The sequence below is a fragment of the Artemia sp. Qi Xiang Cuo genome, chromosome 1 (genome assembly GCF_049724085.1).
Source record: "Artemia sp. Qi Xiang Cuo chromosome 1, ASM4972408v1, whole genome shotgun sequence".
In the NCBI taxonomy this organism is placed as follows: domain Eukaryota; kingdom Metazoa; phylum Arthropoda; class Branchiopoda; order Anostraca; family Artemiidae; genus Artemia; species Artemia sp. Qi Xiang Cuo.
In genome coordinates this window covers 13048906-13070849 of record NC_142794.1, presented here as the reverse complement: position 1 = coordinate 13070849, position 21944 = coordinate 13048906, and the positions used below count along the sequence as shown (strand labels likewise).

Sequence of the window (21944 nt, the reverse complement as noted above, 5' to 3'; positions counted from 1 at the left end):
AATCACTTTCGCAAATTAAAAAGGGCACTACCCCTTTTAATCTCCTACCGAATGAGCCGGTTTTTAAGTTTCTACAGCAATTCCTTCTATAAAAACCTTATATGCCCCCAGGGCATAGCTTACAACCCTTGCCCTGAGAGCTGTGGGGGAGTGTCCTCCTCAAAAACATAATTTGTGTCTGGAAATCAACTATGCTGAACCCAATCAAAATTTTGATTGGGTATGTTTCGGGAAATGGTGGGCATGGAAGGGGTGTTAGTTGCCTTCCAATCACTTTCGACTATTAAAAAGGGCACAAGCCACTCCAATTTCCAATTGAATGAGCCCTTTTCGAAGTTTCTATGACAACTTCTTTGATACAAAGTGCCCTGCTCTAAACGAAAAAAAATAATAAATGATACATTGTGCCAACATTGTTCTTATATGCCCTCAGGGCATAAATTAAAACCATTGCCCTGAGGGTTGTGGAGGAGTGTCCTCCTCAAAAACATATTTTGTATCTGGAAATCAACTATTCTGAACAAATTGGCTATATCAAAATTTTGATTGGATGTGTTTGGGGGAATGATGGGCGTTGGGGGGGGGGGGGTAGTTGCCCTCCAATCATTTTCGACTATTAAAAAGGGCACTAGCCACTCTAATTTGCAATCGAATGAGCCAATTCGAAATGCAATTTGAAGTTCCTACGACAACTGATTTGATATGAACTGCTTTGATATGAAGTGCCCGGGTATGGAGAAAAAAAAATAATACATGTGCCCACATTGTTCTTTACTTAGGCGGCGCTATCGTGCTGCCTATGATATAAAAAATGATGAAAATTGCTATTAAATAATTATGGTTTGCAACCATTACAATAGACAGTGCACATGTAAATTATATGTAAACATTTTATTAGTCAAAATTTATGTCTGTGCATTTATAAAAAGTTGTTCCTAACATTATTTTGATCTTAATACTTCAGGCTGTCATAGTGGTAGAGTGAAAGATTTACTAGATAACACAGAGTAAAGCCAATAAATTTTATTTATAATTTTGGGAAGATTGGTCAATTTTACCTCAAGCCTTAAGACTTTTAATGATTCCTAGGGATATGGGGAGGGGGCTGTCCCGTAGAGGAAACCCTAAGATTCAGCACTGGGTATTTGGAAAAACATTCTTATTGATTTAGATATTCAAAGATTTGGATGGAGGGGAAGTAAATACAGCTGTGTTAGTCCCAGGTGGCTTTGTGCAGCAATAAATGTTACTAGTAGTGTCCTGCTCAAAGGTATAAGTTCCTGAACTTTAACTGCGTGGAACAAAATGGCTATCTCAAAATTTTAATTGGGTGCGTTTGGGGAATTGGTGGGCGTAGAAGGGGTGTTAGTTGCCTTCCAATTAATTTTGACTTTTAAAAAGGGAACTAACCATTTAATTTTCCTATCGAATGGGCCCTTTTTAAAGTTTCTACGACAACGTGTTCTATAAAAACTTTATATGCCCCCTGGGAATAACTTACAACCCTTGTCCTGAGGGTTATGAGGAGGTTGTCATCCTCAAAGACCTAATTTCCAGAACTTAAAACTATGTTGAACAAAATGGCTATCTCAAAAATTTTGATTGGATGTGTTTGGGGGAATGATGGGCGTGGGGGGCTAGTTGCCCTCCAATCACTTTCAACTATTAAAAAGGGTACTAGCCCTTTGAATTCCCAATCAAATGAGCCTGTTTTGAAGTTTCTACGACAATGCCTTCTATAAAAACCTTATGTGACCCCAGGCCATAACTTAAAACCCTTGCCCTGAGGGTAGTGAGGGAGTGTCCTCCTCAAAAACATAATTTCTATCTTGAAATCAACTATGATGAACAAAATGGCTATCTAAAAATTTTGATTGGGTGTGTTTCGGGAAATGGTGGGCGTGGAAGGAGTGTTAATTGCCCTCCAATCACTTTCGACTAATAAAAAGGGCACTAGCCACTCCCATTTCCAATCGAATGAGCCCTTTTCGAAGTTTCTACAACTCCTTTGATACGAAGTGCCCGGGTATGGAGAAACCAAAAACACATTTTGCCCACATCGTTCTTTACTTAGGAAGCGCTAGCGCGCTGCCTATGATATGCAGCGATGCTCTATCATAGCTAGTAATATTGTTGATATTTTAAAGAAGCTTATTTGATTGAAAATTAAAAGTTCTAGTGCTCTTTTAAGAGTCAAAAGTGATTGGAGGGAAATCAGCCCTCCTCTTTAGCTCATAATTTTCTAAACACTTCCAATTAAAATTTTAAGACAGCCGTTTTGTTCAGCATAGCAGAATGGTCTAGTAACTATATGTCTAGGGTTATTGTGTAGGTCAACCCCCAGCAGTGATGTAATTTGCCCAATCTGATTAAACACTTAATGTTGCTATTAAATTAAATCAAAAAACACTCTTTGTGTGCTGGTTGCTAATAATATATCTCAACAATATAACAAGAATGACTGCGGGTATTAAGTTCGAATTCTTGGGGCTAATTCTTTTACTACTTCTGCTCTTAAAATTTTACTAAATCAAAAGGGTGTAATTGTATCCAGGCTGTAAAAGAGCATAGATGTAATTTTTTAACTTTATTTATCTTTTATTTATCTATAGGTGAACTTTATTTATCTTTTATTTATATATAGGTAAACTTTAAAAATTTTATTTATCAGGTCAACTAGAACGTGAATGTGACTAAATTAAACACTACTATTTGTGTCACGATTTTCAAAAGAGTTTATGTTACTAAAAATTGCTGAAAAACTTTCTCCAGCATATAAATAGCAGGCCAAACTATAAATTCTTAAAGGAAAACCTGAAAGATTCAAACTATTATTTTCTTTTTCTCTGAAAAAGACTATGTCAATATTAAACGAACAGAAATTAATTAAACAAACTTTTCTATAAAACAAACTTTTCTATAAAATAAGTTTCAAAACAAAAGTAAAGAACTCCATTAAACCAAAAATGAACAAAAATAGAATCAAATAATCTAGCAAGTATACAACTTCCTCAAATGAATGTGCATTGTCAGTTTAATATACATATACTGATATTTATTCATTAAAATCTTAATTAATTTTTGATTTCTTAAAGTTATAAAAGTGAAAACATTTAAAGAATTTTTTTCAGTAAAGTACAAATTATATTCTGGCCTTTAGAAAGCATAAGCGTTTCGAACCCTACTAATATTACTTTCTGATCGTTTTGAGTTTGAATCTGTTATTTGTTTTAATGTTTGTTCGTTTTGGGTTTCATTTATTTATTGATGCTGATTTATCGTAGTTGTATGCTTGGTAGATTATTTTATTCTGTTTTTGTTCATTTTATGTTTAATGGAGTTCTTTACTTTTTTTGAAAAACTTGTTTTGTAGAAAGTTTTTTCAGTTAATTATTCAAAAGGGCTGCACCCTTTCTCCTCATGAAAAACACCCTTAAATAAAATCTCTGAAATATAGGAATGCATTGAAGGGTTAAATGGTGCAAGAAAAGCTAAATTTTACATGTAAAAGTTTTTTCCACAGTTTTCTCAAAAGTTCATAATTTTCTTTTCCAGGATTCAAAATGAGGGGAAGATACATACTTCCATGGTCTACTGTAGCCAGAAATTTTAACACAGCTAGTAAAGGTAGGACATAATACTGGTCTGGTCTGTTAGGACTGGTCTGGTCTTGCCTTTTTATATAATTAAATGTTTGACTTAATAATTATGATCTGGACTGGAAATTCCCAACTAGTATTCTAAGAATTTGAATAAAAAGTAGCCTATGCTGCATTTTGTATCCCTTTTTTCATGTTTCTATCAGTGTAATTTCCTTGCTAATATTACTTGTGACAGATTTTCAGTTAATATGGAGATAAATAATATTTTGTCAATTTCAATAAATATTTTTTAGGGTAAACATAGTATGTGATGATGAATCATTTATACTTTAATGTTTGATTAGCTCTTTAATTTCTGATATCTACATTATATAACTAAAATTTCAAGATTTAAGATTTTTTTTTGCACACAAAATAAACAAAAACAAGTAATTGAGTAAAGCCAACAGGGAGCTGAGTTTGAAAAGAAGGCTATGCATTATTACCTTAATTTCAAATCCACCAAAAATAAAGATATAAGAGAAAAAAAAATAAGCCAAAAAAATCATCACATGTAGAAGGAGAGGGACAAAGGAGACTACCCCATCATGGCAAATTCCAAATATAATACTTAAAAAAAATAAAGTAAAATCACCCCGTCATTATATGTTCTACTAATTTTGCCTTTAAGAATGGTTGGCTATTAAGATTTTTAAATTTTGTATTTGATTTAAGCTTATTTGCTATAAAAGGGATTTGGAATCTTATTGAAAATTTATCTCTCTCACAATTAACCAAGGGATTTTATATGCTCCAGAACGAGCCAATAAAGAAACGAGTGAGCAAAAGGGGGTGACAAGAACATGTGATTCATAAAATCAGAGACCAAATATCATAATGCCAAAGCAATAATTGAATCCTTCAGTTGAATATTTAATATATGAAGAAATAAGAATAAAGTTTCTGTTTCAGAAAGGCTTTGAAGTTGTGTAGGACAATGAAAGAAAGTACCAATAATTCTTATAGCTTCATTTTGCATTATCTGGAGACATTTAAAATGATTAGGAAATGTATTTAGGTAAATAATATGACAATATCTTAGGTATGATTCTGTTAAAGAATGATAAAGAATTTTTAATAATTGAAAAAAGAAAAACATACTTTAATTGATGTAAACATCCTAAATTTTGGACTAATTTTATACGGAGATGGTCAGAATGAACACAGAAAGATAAAAATTCATCAAGAATAATCCCCAAATATTTATATGTCTTAATGCTTCCAATTTTACTCCCAGAAACAACTAACTCATCAATTCCAACTTTAGCAACTCCTTGCTTAGATGTCCCAAAGACCATAAATTCTGTCTTAGACAAATTTGGGATTTGGGAAACAATTACAAGAAAACTACTGGATAACAGGATTCATTTCAGCCGCCAAATTCTCCATCAATAATAAAAAAGTTTTAGCTTCAACAGATACCACTGTACCACCTGCAAACCTAACTGCCAGGATATCCTTTTAGGATTGGCAATTAGGGAGATCGTTTATATATATATATATATATATATATATATATATATATATATATATATATATATATATATATATATATATATATATATATATATATATATATATATATATATATATATATATATATATATATATATATATATATATAAAATAGTAACAGTCCAAGTATAGACCCCTGGAGCACTCCAATATCATTCAGGGAAATACTTTTCCACAAATTCAAGAGCTATACAATTTTTCAAGCAAAATGGAATGATTTAGGGTATCAAATACTTCTTTTATACCATAGAAAAATGCATGATACATAATTACCATTATTCAATGAATCATTAATTTTCAGCAAAAGGGCTGCAACTGCTTGTTCAGTAGAACAACCCAATCTAAAACCAAACTGGCTTTTGGTTAAAAGATTTGTTTTATCCAAAGAAGCTAAAATTCTTTTTTGTAATACCTTTTCTAGAATTTTTGACTTAGTAGAAAGTAATGCTATAGGTTGGTAATTATTAACATTATTTTTTTCGCCTGCTTTATACAGTGAGATAACTCGGACATTTTTCCATTTAGGGGGGAATATCCCAGAATATAAACACAAATTTAAAATATAAACAAGAGGTATATGAATTACAGATGCAAGGTATTTCAAAAGATTAGTTGAAAGTCCATCCAAGCCTAGTGAATTACCTCGCTTTAAATTTACTAAGTTTTTTTGGAATTCATCAAAACTAACTGGGGCCAAAAACATACTTGTATCCTCTGATTGAGTACTTTTTATATGAATAAGCTGAAGTCAAGCCAAGACCACGAGTAACATCAGAACGAACACTAGCAAAATGAGTACTGAAAGATTCCGCAGTAGTTTCATGTTCCTTTAACTCCAGACCGTTTTTATCTATTAATAATTTTGGGTAAAAATTATTACAATTGTTTCCAATCTTTTGTTTAATTAGATCCCATGTTCTTTTTGGTGAATCCGCATTTCAAACAGTTCGTGGTAACGAACTGTAAGTAAGGAGCGACCCGGCTCAATAGTAATTTGCCTGATTTTCGAAAAAAGGGGGAAACACCCCCTAAAAGTTGTAGAACCTTAATGAAAATCATGCCATCAGATTCAGCGGCTCAAAAAACCTTACTGTAGTGGTTTGTAGCTCCTATCTTCAAAAATTGGGAATTTTGGACTTGTTGCCAGAGGCAAGATAATGGCTGCGTTTTTTTTTTTTTTTTTTTTTTTTTTTTTTTCCAGGGGAGATTGAATTGATCCAGTGGTCCTGGAATATCTTGAGAGGACTCATTCGAACGGAAATTAAAAGTTCTAGTGCCCTTTTCAAGTGACCAAAAAAATGGAGGGTAACTAGGCCCCCTCCCACGCTCATTTTTTTTATCAAAGTCACCCGATCAAAATTTTGAGATAGCCATTTTATTCAGCATGGTCGAAAATATAATAACTCTGTATTTTAGGATGACTTAATCCCCCAAAGTATCTGGGGAGAGGGCTGAAAGTCCCTCATTCTAAGAGTATTCACCAGCGAATTTGTATAGTTCTTGAATCGTATAATATTATCAGGCGATGAATGTTTCATTCTTATCTTGACGATTATATATAGACGATTCTTTTCATTAACTGATATCAGGAGTGACTCATTAATCCATGGTTTTCTTGGCAAATATTTTTTACAATGAATTTTTTTCATAAGGACAATGATGATCTAATTGTTCATTTAAAACTCTGTAAAAATATCCTGTGATCCATTAGGATCTCTCTCATCTAGAACTTCATTAGGATCTAGGATCTCTCTCGGCTAAAACTTCATTAGGATCTCTCTCTCTCTCGGCTAGAACTTCATTGGGATCTCTCTCAGCTAGAACTTCATTAGGATTTGTCTCGGCTAGAACTTCATTAGGATCTCTCTCGGCTAGAACTTCATTGCGATCTCTCTTGGCTAGAACTTCATTAGGATCTCTCTCAGCTAGAACTTCATTAGTATCTCTCTCGGCTAGAACTTCACTAGGATCTATCTCAGCTAGAGCTTCATTGGGATCTCTCTCGGCTAGAACTTCACCACAATCTAAGTCACCAAGGTCTACTTTTAAATATTAAATCTTTAGGGTCTACACCAAGGTCTAATTTGTTAGAGAAAAATTTCTCTTTCTTGTTATCAAACAGTTCGTGGTAACGAACTGTAAGTAAGGAGCGACCCGGCTCAATGTTAACCGAAACTCTAGAAAACGGGTTTTTGATACCAATAGATATATCAAAAGAATCAAATTTCAATGCTGATTTCAAATATATAATTTTCATTAAGTTTAGTGCTACCCATCAAAAGTTATGCGCCTGAGAAAATTTGGCTGATTTTCAAAAAAAGGGGGAAACACCCCCTAACAGCTATAGAACCTTAATGAAAATCACACCATCATATTCAGCGTATCAGAGAACCCTACTTTAGAGGTTTCAAGCTCCTATATACACAAATGTGTTATTTTAAATTTTTTGCAAGAATAAATATAACGGTTGGGTTTTTGTTTTTTTTTTTTTTTTTTTTTTTTTTAAAGGGGTTTTAGTATAGACCCAGTGGTCCTAGAAAATAGTGGGAGGGCGAATTTGAACGGAAATTAAAAGTTCTATTGCCCTTTTTAATTTACCAAAAAAAACGGAGGGCAACTAGGCCCCCACCCACGCTTATTTTTTTCCCAAAGTCACCCGATCAAAATTTTGAGATAGCCATTTTGTTCAGCATGGTCGAAAATATGATAATTATGTCTTTTAGGGTGACTTAATCCCCCTAAGTACCCTGTGGTTGGGATAAAAGTTTTGAACTTTACCAATTTTTAACTTATTGTTTTGTTTTTTGGTATTTATACAGATTTTTTCAGGTGGTTTTTTTTCGGGTTGTGGGTGGTATGGGTGGGTCGGTGGTTATGTTGGAGGATCTGTTGAGGATGGAAGTTTTCATGGGGGAAGGGAAATTGCCATGAAGGGGGCGCCGGACTTGCCAGCATTATTTATTGGTTATTGGGAAGTATACAACCATTTTCAGGAAGGATTTTTTCTGGGGGGGGGGGCTAGAGGAGGGGGTTACTCTGGAGAATATTTCCGTGAAGGATGTTTCTTTGGGGTAAGAGACATTTCTATGATTGGGGCGCCGGATTTCCAAGCATTAGAAATTAAATCGATCATTAGACGATCAGAAATTAAATAAAAAAACAAGTTTTTTCAACTGAAATGTAAGAAGGAATATTAGAACTTAAAACGAACAGAAATTATAACGTATGTGAGGGGGTTCTCCCCAAGTCAATACTTCGCTCTTTACGCTACAGTTTTTTTTAGTGCTTTCAAAAGAGCTATCTATTCTAATTAAACGGCCTTTGTGATTCAGGGGTTTGTGAATCAAAATTTTTTTTAACTTTTAACGTAAAGAGCGTGGTATTGACTAAGGGGAGAACCCCTTCATATACGTAATAACATATACGTAAAAAAAAAACAATAAACAAACAAGCGATACGGCTCAATAGTAATCGAAACTTTTAAAAACAGAATTTTGATGTCAATAAATGTATCAAAAGAATGTGTTTATAATGCTGATCCTAAATATATAAATTTTATTAAGTTTAGTATTACTCATCAAAGGCTACAGGCCTGAGGAAATTTACTCGATTTTTTAAAGAGGGGGGAAAAATCCCCTACAAGTGAAAGAATTTTAATGAAATCACACCGTCAGAATTCAGCGTATCAGAAAACCCTATTACATAGGTTTCAAGCTCATATCTGCAAAAATCTGCAACTTTGTATTTTTTGCCAGAAGAAAAATATACGAATATAGAAGTTAGTTACGTAAGTTAATTTGTAAAGACATCCATTTAGCAAAAGAAAAGTAAAATTTTTATGCAAATAAAAGCTGCATTAACTAAAAAACGATCAGAAATTAAATAAAAAAACAAGTTTTTTAAACTGAAAGTAAGGAGCGACATTAAAACTTAAAACGAACAGAAATTATTCCGTATATGAAAGGGGCTGTCCCCTCCTCAACGCCTCGCTCTTTACGCTAAAGTTTGACTCTGTCTCACAACTTTATTTTTTAAAACAATAAAAAACTTTAGCGTAAAGAGCGAGGCGTTGAGGAGGGGACAGCCCCTTTCATATACAGAATAATTTCTGTTCGTTTTAACTTTTAATGTCGCTCCTTACTTTCAGTTTAAAAAACTTGTTTTTTTTATTTAATTATTTCTATAATCAAAGTCTTTTGAATCTTATAATCCGACATATTTATGCAATGATCAGATGATTCATCCAAAATCAAAGACGTAGCCTCACATGTATAAGGCGAAAGAATATTGTCAATAAGTAAAGTAGATAAATTCAACTTTTAATTATTCAACTGGCTCACTCGAAAGGAGATATTATTCGACATTACGGCAAATATTATGACATTAATCAGACGTCCGATTAATTTAAGTTTATAATGATTCTTGTGCAAAGCAAGCAATCAGCTATGTTTCAAGTCTTGCCAAAAATATAATCTTGTCTCAAAATCACACAGGTGACACGATAATCCAGGTAAAATATATGTGACCTTCTCTGGCGGATGCTGAATAAAATGTTGATGACTAGAAAAACTTCTGAACAGGATATTTGAAGGTCTTCTGACAAACGGGTTTGATCTGCATAGGTTCTGGCTGTCCCCAGAGGTTCTGGCACAGCTTCATCTATTCTGCTATTACAATTTACTGCAAACTCAAAATAAAAATTTGAAATGACATTATCGAAAATGTTGACAGTCATATGGTTAAGAGGATGGGAAAGTAAATAATATAATTATTAAAAAATATAAGACGCCAGTTCAGTTTCGTTTTTTTTTGGGGGGGGGGAGGGTTGAGCTTCCAATTTTACTAAGGAGAACAGGCTGGGACCACGGCCTTAATTTTACAAAAACTTAAGAATTTATCTCTTATGCTTTTCTTTATGAATTTTTTAGTTAGATGAGGGCAGTGGCTCTCCATTGTCATCTATGGCTAAAGGGTCTTCAGAAAATTCGAAGGTTTGTGAAGAATTTAATTGTTCCAGACTTTATCAACTTTGGTATTAAATTGTAAGTATTCAAAGAAGAAAAATGTGCTATTTATGATTGGTACTACTTTAGTAAAATGCATTGTGTAAAATTTAAGCTTCTTTGATACTTGTATGAAGCTTGTGTGATTCTTTGGTACTTGTATGAGAATTTTTCTTTCATCAGTCCTGAAAAGGTTAAGTCATTTACTTTTCACTCTGTTATAGCTTTGATACCTAAAGTTTACAACTAAAATTTCCTAAAGTAAAAGCTAACCAATGAAAAGTTGTATCCAGGGGGTATATATATAGTTGTATATATATAGTTGATATATATAGTTGTATCCGGGGGGTATATTCAATGGTAATAACACATTGAAGAAGGGCTATATACCATAAAAGCCTGGTGTAGTTGTATCTCTTCGTTTTCGCCCAAAAGTTGTAACTCTTTCTATTTCTAATTTCTGAGTGATTTCCATTACCATAGCTGAACACAAGGGGAACACCGATTTATTAGCGATTTGTTTAAAGTGCTCTTCCCATCTGAACAAAAAATTAAAAGGTAGTGACCTAAAAATATTTTGTTGTCAGATTTAAGCCATTCACCGTATAAGAACTGCTCTGACCCCTTCCTCCTGAAAGATTGGACCTTTGCACTTATTTAATGTTTGTTTGGTCTTAAAATATGTACTTAATGCTAAAAACAATAAATATAGCGAATAGCTCCCAAACATGTCCATTCTACAATAGTGATGATAAAAAAAAAAACAAAAAAAAACTGAACCCTTACCTAATAAATGCCACTTTAACATACTTTTAAACAACCCTAATGGCTTAGCCGCCAGAATGGTCTCCGGAATAGATAAATAGATAGGTCAATCAAACAGTTCGTAGTAACAAACTGCAAATAAGGAGCGAGCCGGCTCAATAGTAACCGAAACCCTCAGAATTATGCATTTTCTTTTAGATTTTAATGCTGTGAAAGATCCAGCCAAACTCTTCTTTAATCCAGATGTGCAAGCTAGACTGAAAACTTTGACTGGTAGAGACGAGAATCGCATATTTAACCCCAAAAAACTAGGGAAGAGACTTAGGAGTCCCAAGTACGAGTTTATGACGAAGGCACAGCTTGAAGAGGTAAGGCAAGATTGGATTTTTTCAAACCTTTACTGACTTTTCCTCTACTGACTTGGCTAAGGTTATATTGACCTGAACTTTGTTTGGAATTTGGAGCATATGCCCATATTTCTCAGTGTATGAAGTAAAATAGTGAAAAAGTATATGATGTACATGAAAATGTTTATGATACTGGGGAAATATGTTGAAAATAAACTAGAAAATCAAACGAGACAGTTTAAAAATTATTTTTTGATTTATTTTCAACGCATTTTTCAATTATCATGTGTATTTCTTTTACACTATTTTAATACACTGAGAAATATGGGTCTAATGCTTCACATGAAAAATGTCTCGTTTAATTCTCTCATAGTGTCAAAAGCGCTTTACTGAAAACAAATTTTATTGTAAAGTTTTTTTTTTATATTCATAATTTTGAAAATAAAAAAAAACAACGTGAGAAGAAATTCTCTAATTGCTGAGTTTCCAGGTATTACTACAATTATATATGGCATTTATAATTGTAAATATATAATAAACAGTTAATTATTTCAGTCACCTTGATTATTATAGTATTTTATTCTTTCTTTGTCGTCGACGTTTTGAAAAACAAAGCATACTATTCAAAGTAAAAATAGTTTTCAATAAAACACTAATGGCACATTAGACTTCAGAACTTCCACGGCTGTAGAAGAGGGAACGGCGCGGTAACTAACCTCTGCTGGAAGTAATTTTTGTTTGTTTTTTTTGCTTCTTTTAAGATTTATTTATTCAGCTATATCAGTATTTATTGTCTTTATGTTTGATATTATTATTAATTATTATTTCTATTCGTTTTGGGTTTGATTTATTTCTTTATACAGGGATTTATTTTTGCTGGTCTTAAGTTTATTATGGCTCTTTACTTTTCTTTGAAAAACATCTTTTTCAGATTGTTTTTTTTTTAATTAATATGAGAAAATATTATGAGCGGAACTTCAAGTTAGTAAAAAAACGAATAAACAAATAAAAAACAATTCTTCTGTGCGTTTACTGGCAGAATTGTTAAGCTTTGTTCTTTTAGTTTTACTCTGCATTACTATGTTATTTATGGTGTTACTTTTTTTAAACCTTTTTAGATTCAACAAGGTTTGACTTTCAGTGCTGGTGTCTTATTTTGTCAGGACAGAGTAAGTGGTCAGTTCATTCTTATCCAGAAAAAAAATTATAAATCTTCCGTAAAATAGGTAAAATGATCATGATTTTGACAGTTTTGAACTCTTTCATGCAAAGTAACAATCCATCAGCAGTACTTTGAGAAAAGTAGACCTTTTGTACCAAGGCCACATGTAGTGTGTAAGCAGCTATAGGCTACATTTGTGGAGCAAAACAATCGAAATTGTTGATTGGTTTGGACTGGAAGACTCTAAAGGTGCAGCACAAGTTTCTGCTGCATCGTTTTGAGCAAAACAATCATGGAGCAAAACAATCGACATTGTCGGTCGGTTCCGATTTGAACACTCTAAAGATGCAGCAAAAGTTTCCGCTGCATCGTTTGGAGCAAAACAATCGACATTGTCAGTTGGTTTGGACTTGAACACTCTAAATGTGCAGCACAAGTTTCCGCTGTATTATTTGGAGCAAAATATTTGTGGAGAAAAACAATCGACATTGTCGGTTGGTTCGGACTTGAACACTGTAAAGGTGCAGCACAAGTTCCCGCTGCATCGTTTGGAGCAAAACAATCAACATTGTCGATTGATTCCGACTTGAACACTCTAAAGGTGGAGCACAAGTTTCCGCTGCACCGTTTGGAGCAAAACAATCGACATTTTTGATTGGTTCAGACTTGAACACTCTAAAGCTCCAGCACAAGTTTCTGCTGTATCGTTTGGAGCAAAATATTTGTGGATCAAAACAATCGACACTGTCGAGCAAAACATCGACATTTTCGATTGGTTCGGACTTGAACACTCTAAAGGTGCAGCACAAGTTTCCGCTATATTGTTTGGAGCAAAATATATATGGAGCAAAACAATCGAGACTGTCGGTTGGTTCGGCCTTGAACACTCTAAAGGTGCAGCACAAGTTTCCGCTGCATCGTTTGGAGCAAAATATTTGTGGAGCAAAACAACCAACATTGTCGATTGGTTTGGAATTGGACCCTCTAAAGGCGCAGCACAAGTTTCCGCTGCATCTTTTAATTAAGATCAAATAAGCATTCTTGTACATTTGGATGATAAGAATTTAGTCCTTTTGCCACACAAGTTCGTTCGGGCACGAACGTCTGACATCATAACTGTACCTATTGCCTAGGTTTTTTTTATGTTAGTTCTGCCAGTTCGCCTCGTAATTAGGCTAATCACAAGATATTATGATGAATTTACCTTCCTCTTACCAAGAACGGTTGGATTTAGTGAATGTTATTAAAAAGAAAAACAATGAGCATAGCTCTGATTTTTAGCCAAGTTTGGTTTGATCCCGACTTCTCTTCGAGTAAAAGCTCAAAGGACAAGAATTTTGGAACCTTCCTTCCTCCTTCTTCTTAGAGTTCAAATCAATCATGGATTCTGAGAGTAGGTAACATAGACAATTACTTTTTCTTTTCACCAAGTTTGATGATTTAACTACTCCTTTTGGAAAATACCTTGATATCTGGGTAGAATCTGGGTAGGCCTACTCCTCACTGCCCGCACGCACACAGTGGTAAGATTGGTCCTAGATCTTCAATAAACGAAACTAAAGAACTAGCGTTTAACAGGTACAGTTGCCTAGTAGAACATAACTGTTCCCATTGTGAACCACATATGATGGGTTTACTCCGCTCCCACAAAACACGATTAAGACACAAGCTCTTGGTCGCCACCTAGTTTACTTATATGGTACTATTAAGGTAGACGTCATGATAACGTCTATGGAGGGACTTCTTTTCACCCAGCAACTTTGAATCAGGTACAGACCCCCAAAACGCAGCACCTAGACAGTTAACATGCCCTCTTTTCAGCAAGTTTGGCCGAGGCCCGAAGACCCCTTCAGGTACATATCTTGATGACTATTATTTGAGGGCTTTATACCTTTGCAGGGGTCAGATTGCGTGAAAACAGTAAAAGGCACAGTTAAGGCACTAACTCTTTGCTTCCCTAAACTTTAGCTGAGATTCGACTTCTTCATGTGGTACACAATCTGATGACAAGAATTAGGGAACTTTTCTTCCTCTCAGACACGCTGGAACCTGCCTAAACCCTGATAAAGGCTCAAATGGGACACTAGTTCTTGTTCCCATTGTGTTATACTTTAAAACCCCCCCCCCCTCTGGAGGATGTCTATGACAAGAATTAGGCTCGCCTTCTTCCTCCCCTACAAAGGTTGAAGTGATCTCTGACTTCAGAAATTGGAACTTGTACATCAAGTGCTACTTACGGCTAATTTGAGATCTGACAAACACTTCTGGTTATTTTTTTAATGAAATGAACTCGAGGAACCGCCTCCCCCTCTAACACATAATTTATATCATGTCTGACTGCATAAAGCCGTGTCTAGGACATTAGCTCTCACTTCCCTAAAAAGTCTCGTTCAGATCCCACTAACCCTTGTGGTGAATGTACAGATGCCAATAATTAAGATCCCCCCACCCTCCCGCCCCACATATGGCTGGTCCGTTAAGAGTTCCAAACAGGCAGAACTAGGGCACTTACTCCCTTTTCCTCCCAAGTTTAGTTAGCATTCGGTAACACTTCCCGGTAGATATTATGATGAAAAGAGCTTTGCGATGATCCACCCCCACCTTCAAAGGGGTATAGGCTCCCTAATGGCGTAGCTAGGACATCTGCTGTTATTCTTGACTAAGTTTGGTTGGGATTTGATACCCATTGCACTATTTGTTCTGATGACAAAAATTGAATAGTCCTTCCCCTTTACCTAAAAGGCTAGGTCCTAATCCCAAGCAGGCATAATTAGGACCTTCAGCATTTCTTTCTACCAATTCTTGTTCAGATCTGGCAACCCTTTCTAATAATGTCTTGGTGACAAGGATTTGACGTACCAGATCCCCCAAATAGGATGGGTTTAGCATGAACTCAAAATGCACAGCTAGACTGCTTATTCATACTTTTCACCATTTTTAGTAGATATCGGACATCCCTCCTGGTAGATGTCTCAACGACAAGAATTTTGGGACCCCCACCCTCGCACACACAAACACATAATTGGCACCGACGCCCCAAAAGGCGCCACTAAGACACTTACTCTTTCTTTTGACTAAATTAAGTTGATATTTGATAAACCTTTCTTCTGCTAAAAGTCCTATTGAAAAGAAGTTTGTAAACCCCTCCCCCTAAAGGTCGTATCTGGACTGGAAGGCATTAGCCTCTAAAGGCAGAAGTAGGACAATAATTCATACCTCTTGTCAAGTTTAGTTGATATTCGACCACTTTTATATTAAGTCTCCTGATTACATAGATATATGGGCAACTCTCCCCTCGCAGATAGTTGATTGTTTTTGAATATATGAAAAGACCAATTATGAGATTTACTATAACATTCCATAAAGGTTGATTGTGGACTGGAAACTCTTTTCGGTAGATTTTCTGATGACAAAAATTACCACCCCCTCCCTCCCCCAAAAATGTTAGAAGTAATATTGACCCTGTTTAGGGATATGCCTCCTGTATATCCCCCACAGATGATCTTTCAGATTTTGACTCCAAAAGACCAAACTAAAGCATTAGCTCTTAATTTCCATCAACCAAGGGCTAAATTCACAATCACGAGTCGATTCGTTGTTATAAGTGTAGTCGTTTTGTGGGTAAAAACCCAGTAACAAACTGATAAACAAAATAAACGCTTTGATCGAGTTCATAGTTATTGTCAAAGAAAATTTGATATTTCGAGATTGTTATTGTCTGCTAAAGTCTGTCTACCAAAATATGAGTTAGAACTTAGTTGGTGAATATGAAAAATTGGGTTTTGTCATTATGTCAAATTAGCTATGTCAAGGTATCACAGCTTTGAAATATTATAAAACGGGCTTGTTCCGCTTCATTAGTGTAGCTTTTAATATATGCGTCCAATAAAATGGTCCCAAATTGTAATAAAGCCAAGTTCTTTTCCAGGCCTTAAAGGATTCACAAAAGAAAATGGATATAAAGCTCCAAATGCCTCCTTTGCTTTCAGCGAGACAAGAGATCAACGAAATAATTACTGCCGACCCAGAGCTTAAGGGTCTTGATGATTCGAAGTTTGTTTTTACTGACATCTCTCTTGGTATCCCTGAAAGGGTAAGTTATTTTTAAGTTATTAGTAATTAAGTAATTAAGTTATTAGTAAGTTATTGCTTTTAAACACAAGTTTTAGCAGAAGACGATTCGGTGGAATCGAACAAGCGAAACTCAGGGACGTTTACACGGGAGTTGGCCTCGGGAACCAGCCCCTCCCCCCAAAAAAATATTAATCATCTTCCTGGATTTCTAGGCAGTTCTTATTCGAGTTAAGTATTTTTATTACTTTGCCCCCCCCCCCCGTCCGTAAATAATTCCTACTTATTTGCATGGCTCAATATCAAAATATGACCTGATGTTAATTCTTAACAATGCATAAGTATGTTTTGATGATCTCAAACACGACTTCGCTGGTTGGGGAAAAAAAATTACCCATTATGTTATATAGTATTATTTTATTAAAGTAATATTATTTTATAAATAATATATTATTTTGTATAATGTCGTATATATTATTATTATTATGTATTATTATTTTAGTGATCCAGAAGGCAACACTGTAAAATTCTGAAAGCTACTTTAAACAAATTCTAAAAGACTTCCTTTTGTTATTCTTAAATGTGCATCACTTTACTTTACCGACCCCCTCCTCTCCCCCCGCTAATGTGTTAATATATAGCCCAAATTATATATATTCAATGAATTTTCTACTGGCCAATTTTTTCAGATTAATTTAACGACAAACAAGCAACGTTACCGGCAACAAGTGACGGGAAAGCATTAGCCTAAAGATCAGACATGTTAGTTACCCCACCTGTTCAATGGGGAGGGGGGTGAAAAGGATATTCAGAGTTGCCAAATTTTCAAAACACGTAGGTAAACAACCTATAGGTAACCGTTGTCAATTTTTCAAAACACACAGGTAAACAAGTAGTCAAGATTTAACAACCTTCCAAATGTAGGCTAGCGACCTCTAAGTAAAAGAGTAGTCTAGAGTAGTTTTGTAAAATTACCGTAAAATACAAACTCGATAAGTAAAATTGGTAAAATTAGTAAATAAGGTAAAATCGATAAAATAAGGTAAGATTGGTAGAATAGGGTAAAATAAGGTACTACCTAGGAAATATAGGGTGTAATTGGTGTTGTGACCCTGTAGCTACAAGACCAGTTGAGCATTTCTTTTTAAGCATCACTTTCAGCTTTTAATGGAATATTTTAATGATTCTTAATTTCCTGGGCTTAAACAAGGCGATGTCCCTTCGTCTAGAGTTTCATCAATTTAATTAACAGTCTAGTTTATCCCTTTGATAATCTTGTGCCCAGGATCATACCTCAGCACTTGTATAATGCCTGATTTTGGACATCCATTTAAAAAAAAATCAAAATTTTACTCTAACAGCCTTGCATATTTAAATAGCTGCATTGGGGGGGGGTCCATTGGTAGGGGTAATTCTCCATGGGGTTATATATTTTTTTTTTTTGGGGGGGGGGGGTTAAACGCCTGCTCCTGGGGGAACGACGGTATGAACACAGAATTTCTCTGGGATGTGAAATTTAAAATAAAAATGAGGATATTGATTCTGCTTTGGCCCTCCACATCGTTGAAAATCCAGATCACATAGTTATTTTTGATGAGGCTACTATAATATCTGAAGCAAATGGCTTCCCCCATTCCTTTAGGAAGGGAATGGAAATTAAAAAAATACATAAATAGAGATACAAGAGATATTTCTATAAACCCAATTTACAATAGCTTAAAATGAAAGGGTTCGAATAACATTTTTTCTTCGGTTTAAATTAAGATCATCTGACCGCGCTTTTAATAAAAATTAGATGAATAGACAAGCTACGTCAATCCCTAAGCAGAGAATTTTTGGCCAATCTAATTGGTGGATAGTCTTTCATTTATTGTGGCTTGGTTTGTTTGATTCAGTCTTTCTTCTACCCTGTCAAGAGTTACTTCAAAAAGATAGTTTTTTTTTCTTTTTGAGCTCTGAAGACGGTTGGGGTTAAGTCCCTGACATAATATCTGCTTCTGTCATTTTCGCTTCTTTTCTGTCCACTGACGACATTACCCTCGTTTTTCTCGGCTGTTTGATTTCATTATTTTTCTCGTTTGTTATATGTCAATCCTGCTTGAAGCCCTTTCTGTCTTTAACAGCTCACAGAACTGATATAATTTTATTTCACCATTTAAAAATTATGATTACTTGTACTATAATATACTCTATCGTTCTGATAAAAAGAGACTTAAGTCAGACAGATGGTCTTTTAAACCGGGTAATACAGCTACACACAAAACAAAATCCTATCCAAATCTGTCTTTGCCTGCCTCTACGGTCTTTTGTGCTGTGAAAATTGCAAGCCGTGGTAAAATACGTCAGTAAAATATATAAGATACCGGTAAAATGAGTAAAATACTGGTAAAATACGTAAATTACGTAAAACAGGTAAAATACCAATTTTACGAGGGTCCGTAAAATTACGGTAAATCTGTAAAATATAGAATTTTACCATCACCGATTTTACCAGTTACAACACTAGTCCAGGACTACCAACTCTTCCACATAGAATTTAAGGGTATAGGTAAACAGGCAGTCAGAAGTAAATAGCTTTGCCAAATAGAGTTACCAATCCATTGGTAAACTCTGTTTACCAATGGTAGACGAGTAGCCCACAGCTACAAAATCCTCCAAATAAAATTACCAACCCATGGGTAAGTGAGTTGTCCACAGTTGCCAACTGCTGAAAACAAAGTTACCTAGCCATAGGTAAACGATTGGTCAAGAGTTAACAACCTTCATAGTATGCGGCAGAACCTTTAAGTAAAAGAGTAGTTCGGAGCTACCAACTCTTCCAAATAGAGCTTCCACGGCATACTTAAACACTTAGTCTTTAGTAACTAGTTTTTCCAAATAGGGTTCCCGATCCATAGTCTAACCATTAGTCCGAAGTACAATCTCTTCCATATAGAGCTACCAAGTCTTTGGTAAATGGGTAAATCTGGAGTTACCAACTCTTTCAAATAGAATTACCAACCCATGGGTAAACGAGTTATCCACAGTTGCCATCTCTTCAAAATAAAATTGCCTATCCAAAAAGGAGTAGCTCAGATCCTAAAATAAATCATTTTGTTTGCCTGTCTATAAGTTGGCTTTCTACAGAAAGGTAACATGTCCACATGCAAAAGCGTTTATTTTCAGGGCTTCAGTTTCATTCTGAAAATATTTAGCACTTTAAGAGAATTGTCTTAGTTGCCCTAAACTTGTGATAGGCTACTATATGTTGCGTCTTCGAATTTCAATTGTTCACAAAAAAATCCTGTTTTTTTTTTCTTATTATATTTGGAATTCTGGACATGTTCCTTCTCAGTGGTCATTTATTTTTATATTCGCGTAGTTACGATTGATGGAAAGCCTTGTGTTGTTCAGCAGATTTTATCCACACTTGGCCTTCTAAATTTCTTGATTTTCATTCAGATAAAAAGGCTATGGGAAATATAATAATAATATAATGTAATAATAGAATATTATAAAATAATATATAATAAAATAAATAAAATAATAATAAAATATAATGAAATAATAGCATAATAATAATAATATAATATAGCAATAATATATAATAAAATGAATAAAATAATAATAAAATACAATAAAATAATAATATAGTAATAATAATAGGCTAAAAGGCTACCTCTATTTTGAAAGGAAATATAATAGTTCTAACATAATATAATAATAAAATATAACAAAATAATATATAATAAAATGAATAAAGTTTTGGAAGCCACAGTTATGGCAGTGGTCAAGTATGGCTCTGAACCGTGGGTACTTCGAAAGGCTGAAGAGGATTTTTCGGCACTGGTATGATCTACGTCCTACCCAATGTTCTTCTAATATGTTTCTCTGACGCTCAATCCTAACGAACTATACCAAAGTAAGATGAAAGTATAAAACTTTAGAAACAAATTTGGGCTATATATTTGCACGTTAGGGGGGGGGGGATATAGCGGGTCTGCATGCCTAATGTGTTTGGTACAATCATGGTGCATATTATGCACTAAGATTTTTTTTCTAACTTCCCACTATCCAAATACTTTACATCCACAACCCCCATCCCGACCCCTATTATGCAAATATATAGCCCAAATTATATATTTTCCACCTATTCTATCACTCTCTTTGTCTTGTCTCATGCTAAGCTGATAGAAACAAACAAAAAAAAAACGGTTTTATAATGCGTCAATGAATGAACGACTTGAATGGTAGGGCGTTTACAAGTACCGATTTTTTTTCAAATTTTCTCCAGATATGTTATCTGAATCATAGTTTTAGTCACTCGATCAACTGATCGTGTATAAATATCAATAAGATGCACGGAAAATGTGGTCTGATCCTACTTTCTAGGGCTTTAACGACAGAAAATGGCTGGCCTACGTTTTATGGATAAAGATTGACAGATTGCCAAAGATTATGCTTTTTTGGCCATTTGTTTGGGGCCAACCGAATGGCAGGTCGACCCCAAATGGGTTTGGAAGAGGTCAAGGGAGGTATGAGGGGTAAAGCTTTGAATGAAAGTGCAGGAGGAGCGTGCGCAGTTGTGTTGGCCTTAAGCAGCTTTGTGCTGAAGCGAGTCAAAGGTAGTGGTAATAGTTTTTGAGAGTTCGGTTTAACAGAACATTTCTGCTAGTATACATATGATGATTAAACTGATTAATTATTATACTTTAGATTAGTACAAGTGAGTATTAATTTTCTTCTTTTGAATAGAAAAGAATAGTTGTAGTTCGAGATTCAGAAGGAACTCTTAGAAAGGCCACCTGGGAAGAGCGGGAGCGAATGCTTCAAATTTATTTCCCTAGACAAGGAAGAGAAATACTACCTCCACCCATGTTCAATGAAGACAACCTTAAGGTAAGCCTGTTTTGTTCTTTTCTTGTGATTTCAACAATAATGAATTGATAAGATATTCATTATAACATAGTTGGCTGCTTAATAAGGAAAATATTACCTCTGAAAATTTATAAAATACGTTGTCAGTACCCGTTCAGATTGATAATGTTTCCAAGAATTTTAGGGTAGAATAATTAAGCCCTTATTTTGGGCCAAGAAGAATGAGAAAGCAAAGCCATATTAATTTTGCTTTTTTTTTATTAAAACATACAGCCTAATAATATTGATCATCTGAGAGTCTAGTATTCTATTTTCTTCAGTTTGTTTGTTTTTTACATATATATATATATATATATATATATATATATATATATATATATATATATATATATATATATATATATATATATATATATATATATATATATATATATATATATATATATATATATATATATATATATATATATATATATATATATATATATATATATATATATATATATATATATATATATATATATATATATATATATATATATATATATATATATATATATATATATATATATATATATATATA

At 34.2% G+C, this 21944-nt stretch overlaps 1 protein-coding gene across 3 annotated transcripts in view; it reads left to right on the top strand.

Annotated features, from left to right (window-relative positions):
• The window catches only part of LOC148956019 (small ribosomal subunit protein mS22-like), a 39849-nt gene that overhangs the window by 9198 nt on the left and 8707 nt on the right, over window positions 1-21944 (top strand). For all 3 annotated transcript variants that reach the window (XM_089089634.1, XM_089089804.1, XM_089089716.1), the window contains exons 2-5: window positions 3556-3627; window positions 11123-11292; window positions 16362-16526; window positions 21239-21382. In XM_089089634.1, coding sequence (XP_088945760.1) covers window positions 3564-3627; window positions 11123-11292; window positions 16362-16526; window positions 21239-21382 — 543 coding nt within the window. In that variant the 5' untranslated portion in view covers window positions 3556-3563. The remainder of the gene's footprint in view (window positions 1-3555; window positions 3628-11122; window positions 11293-16361; window positions 16527-21238; window positions 21383-21944) is intronic.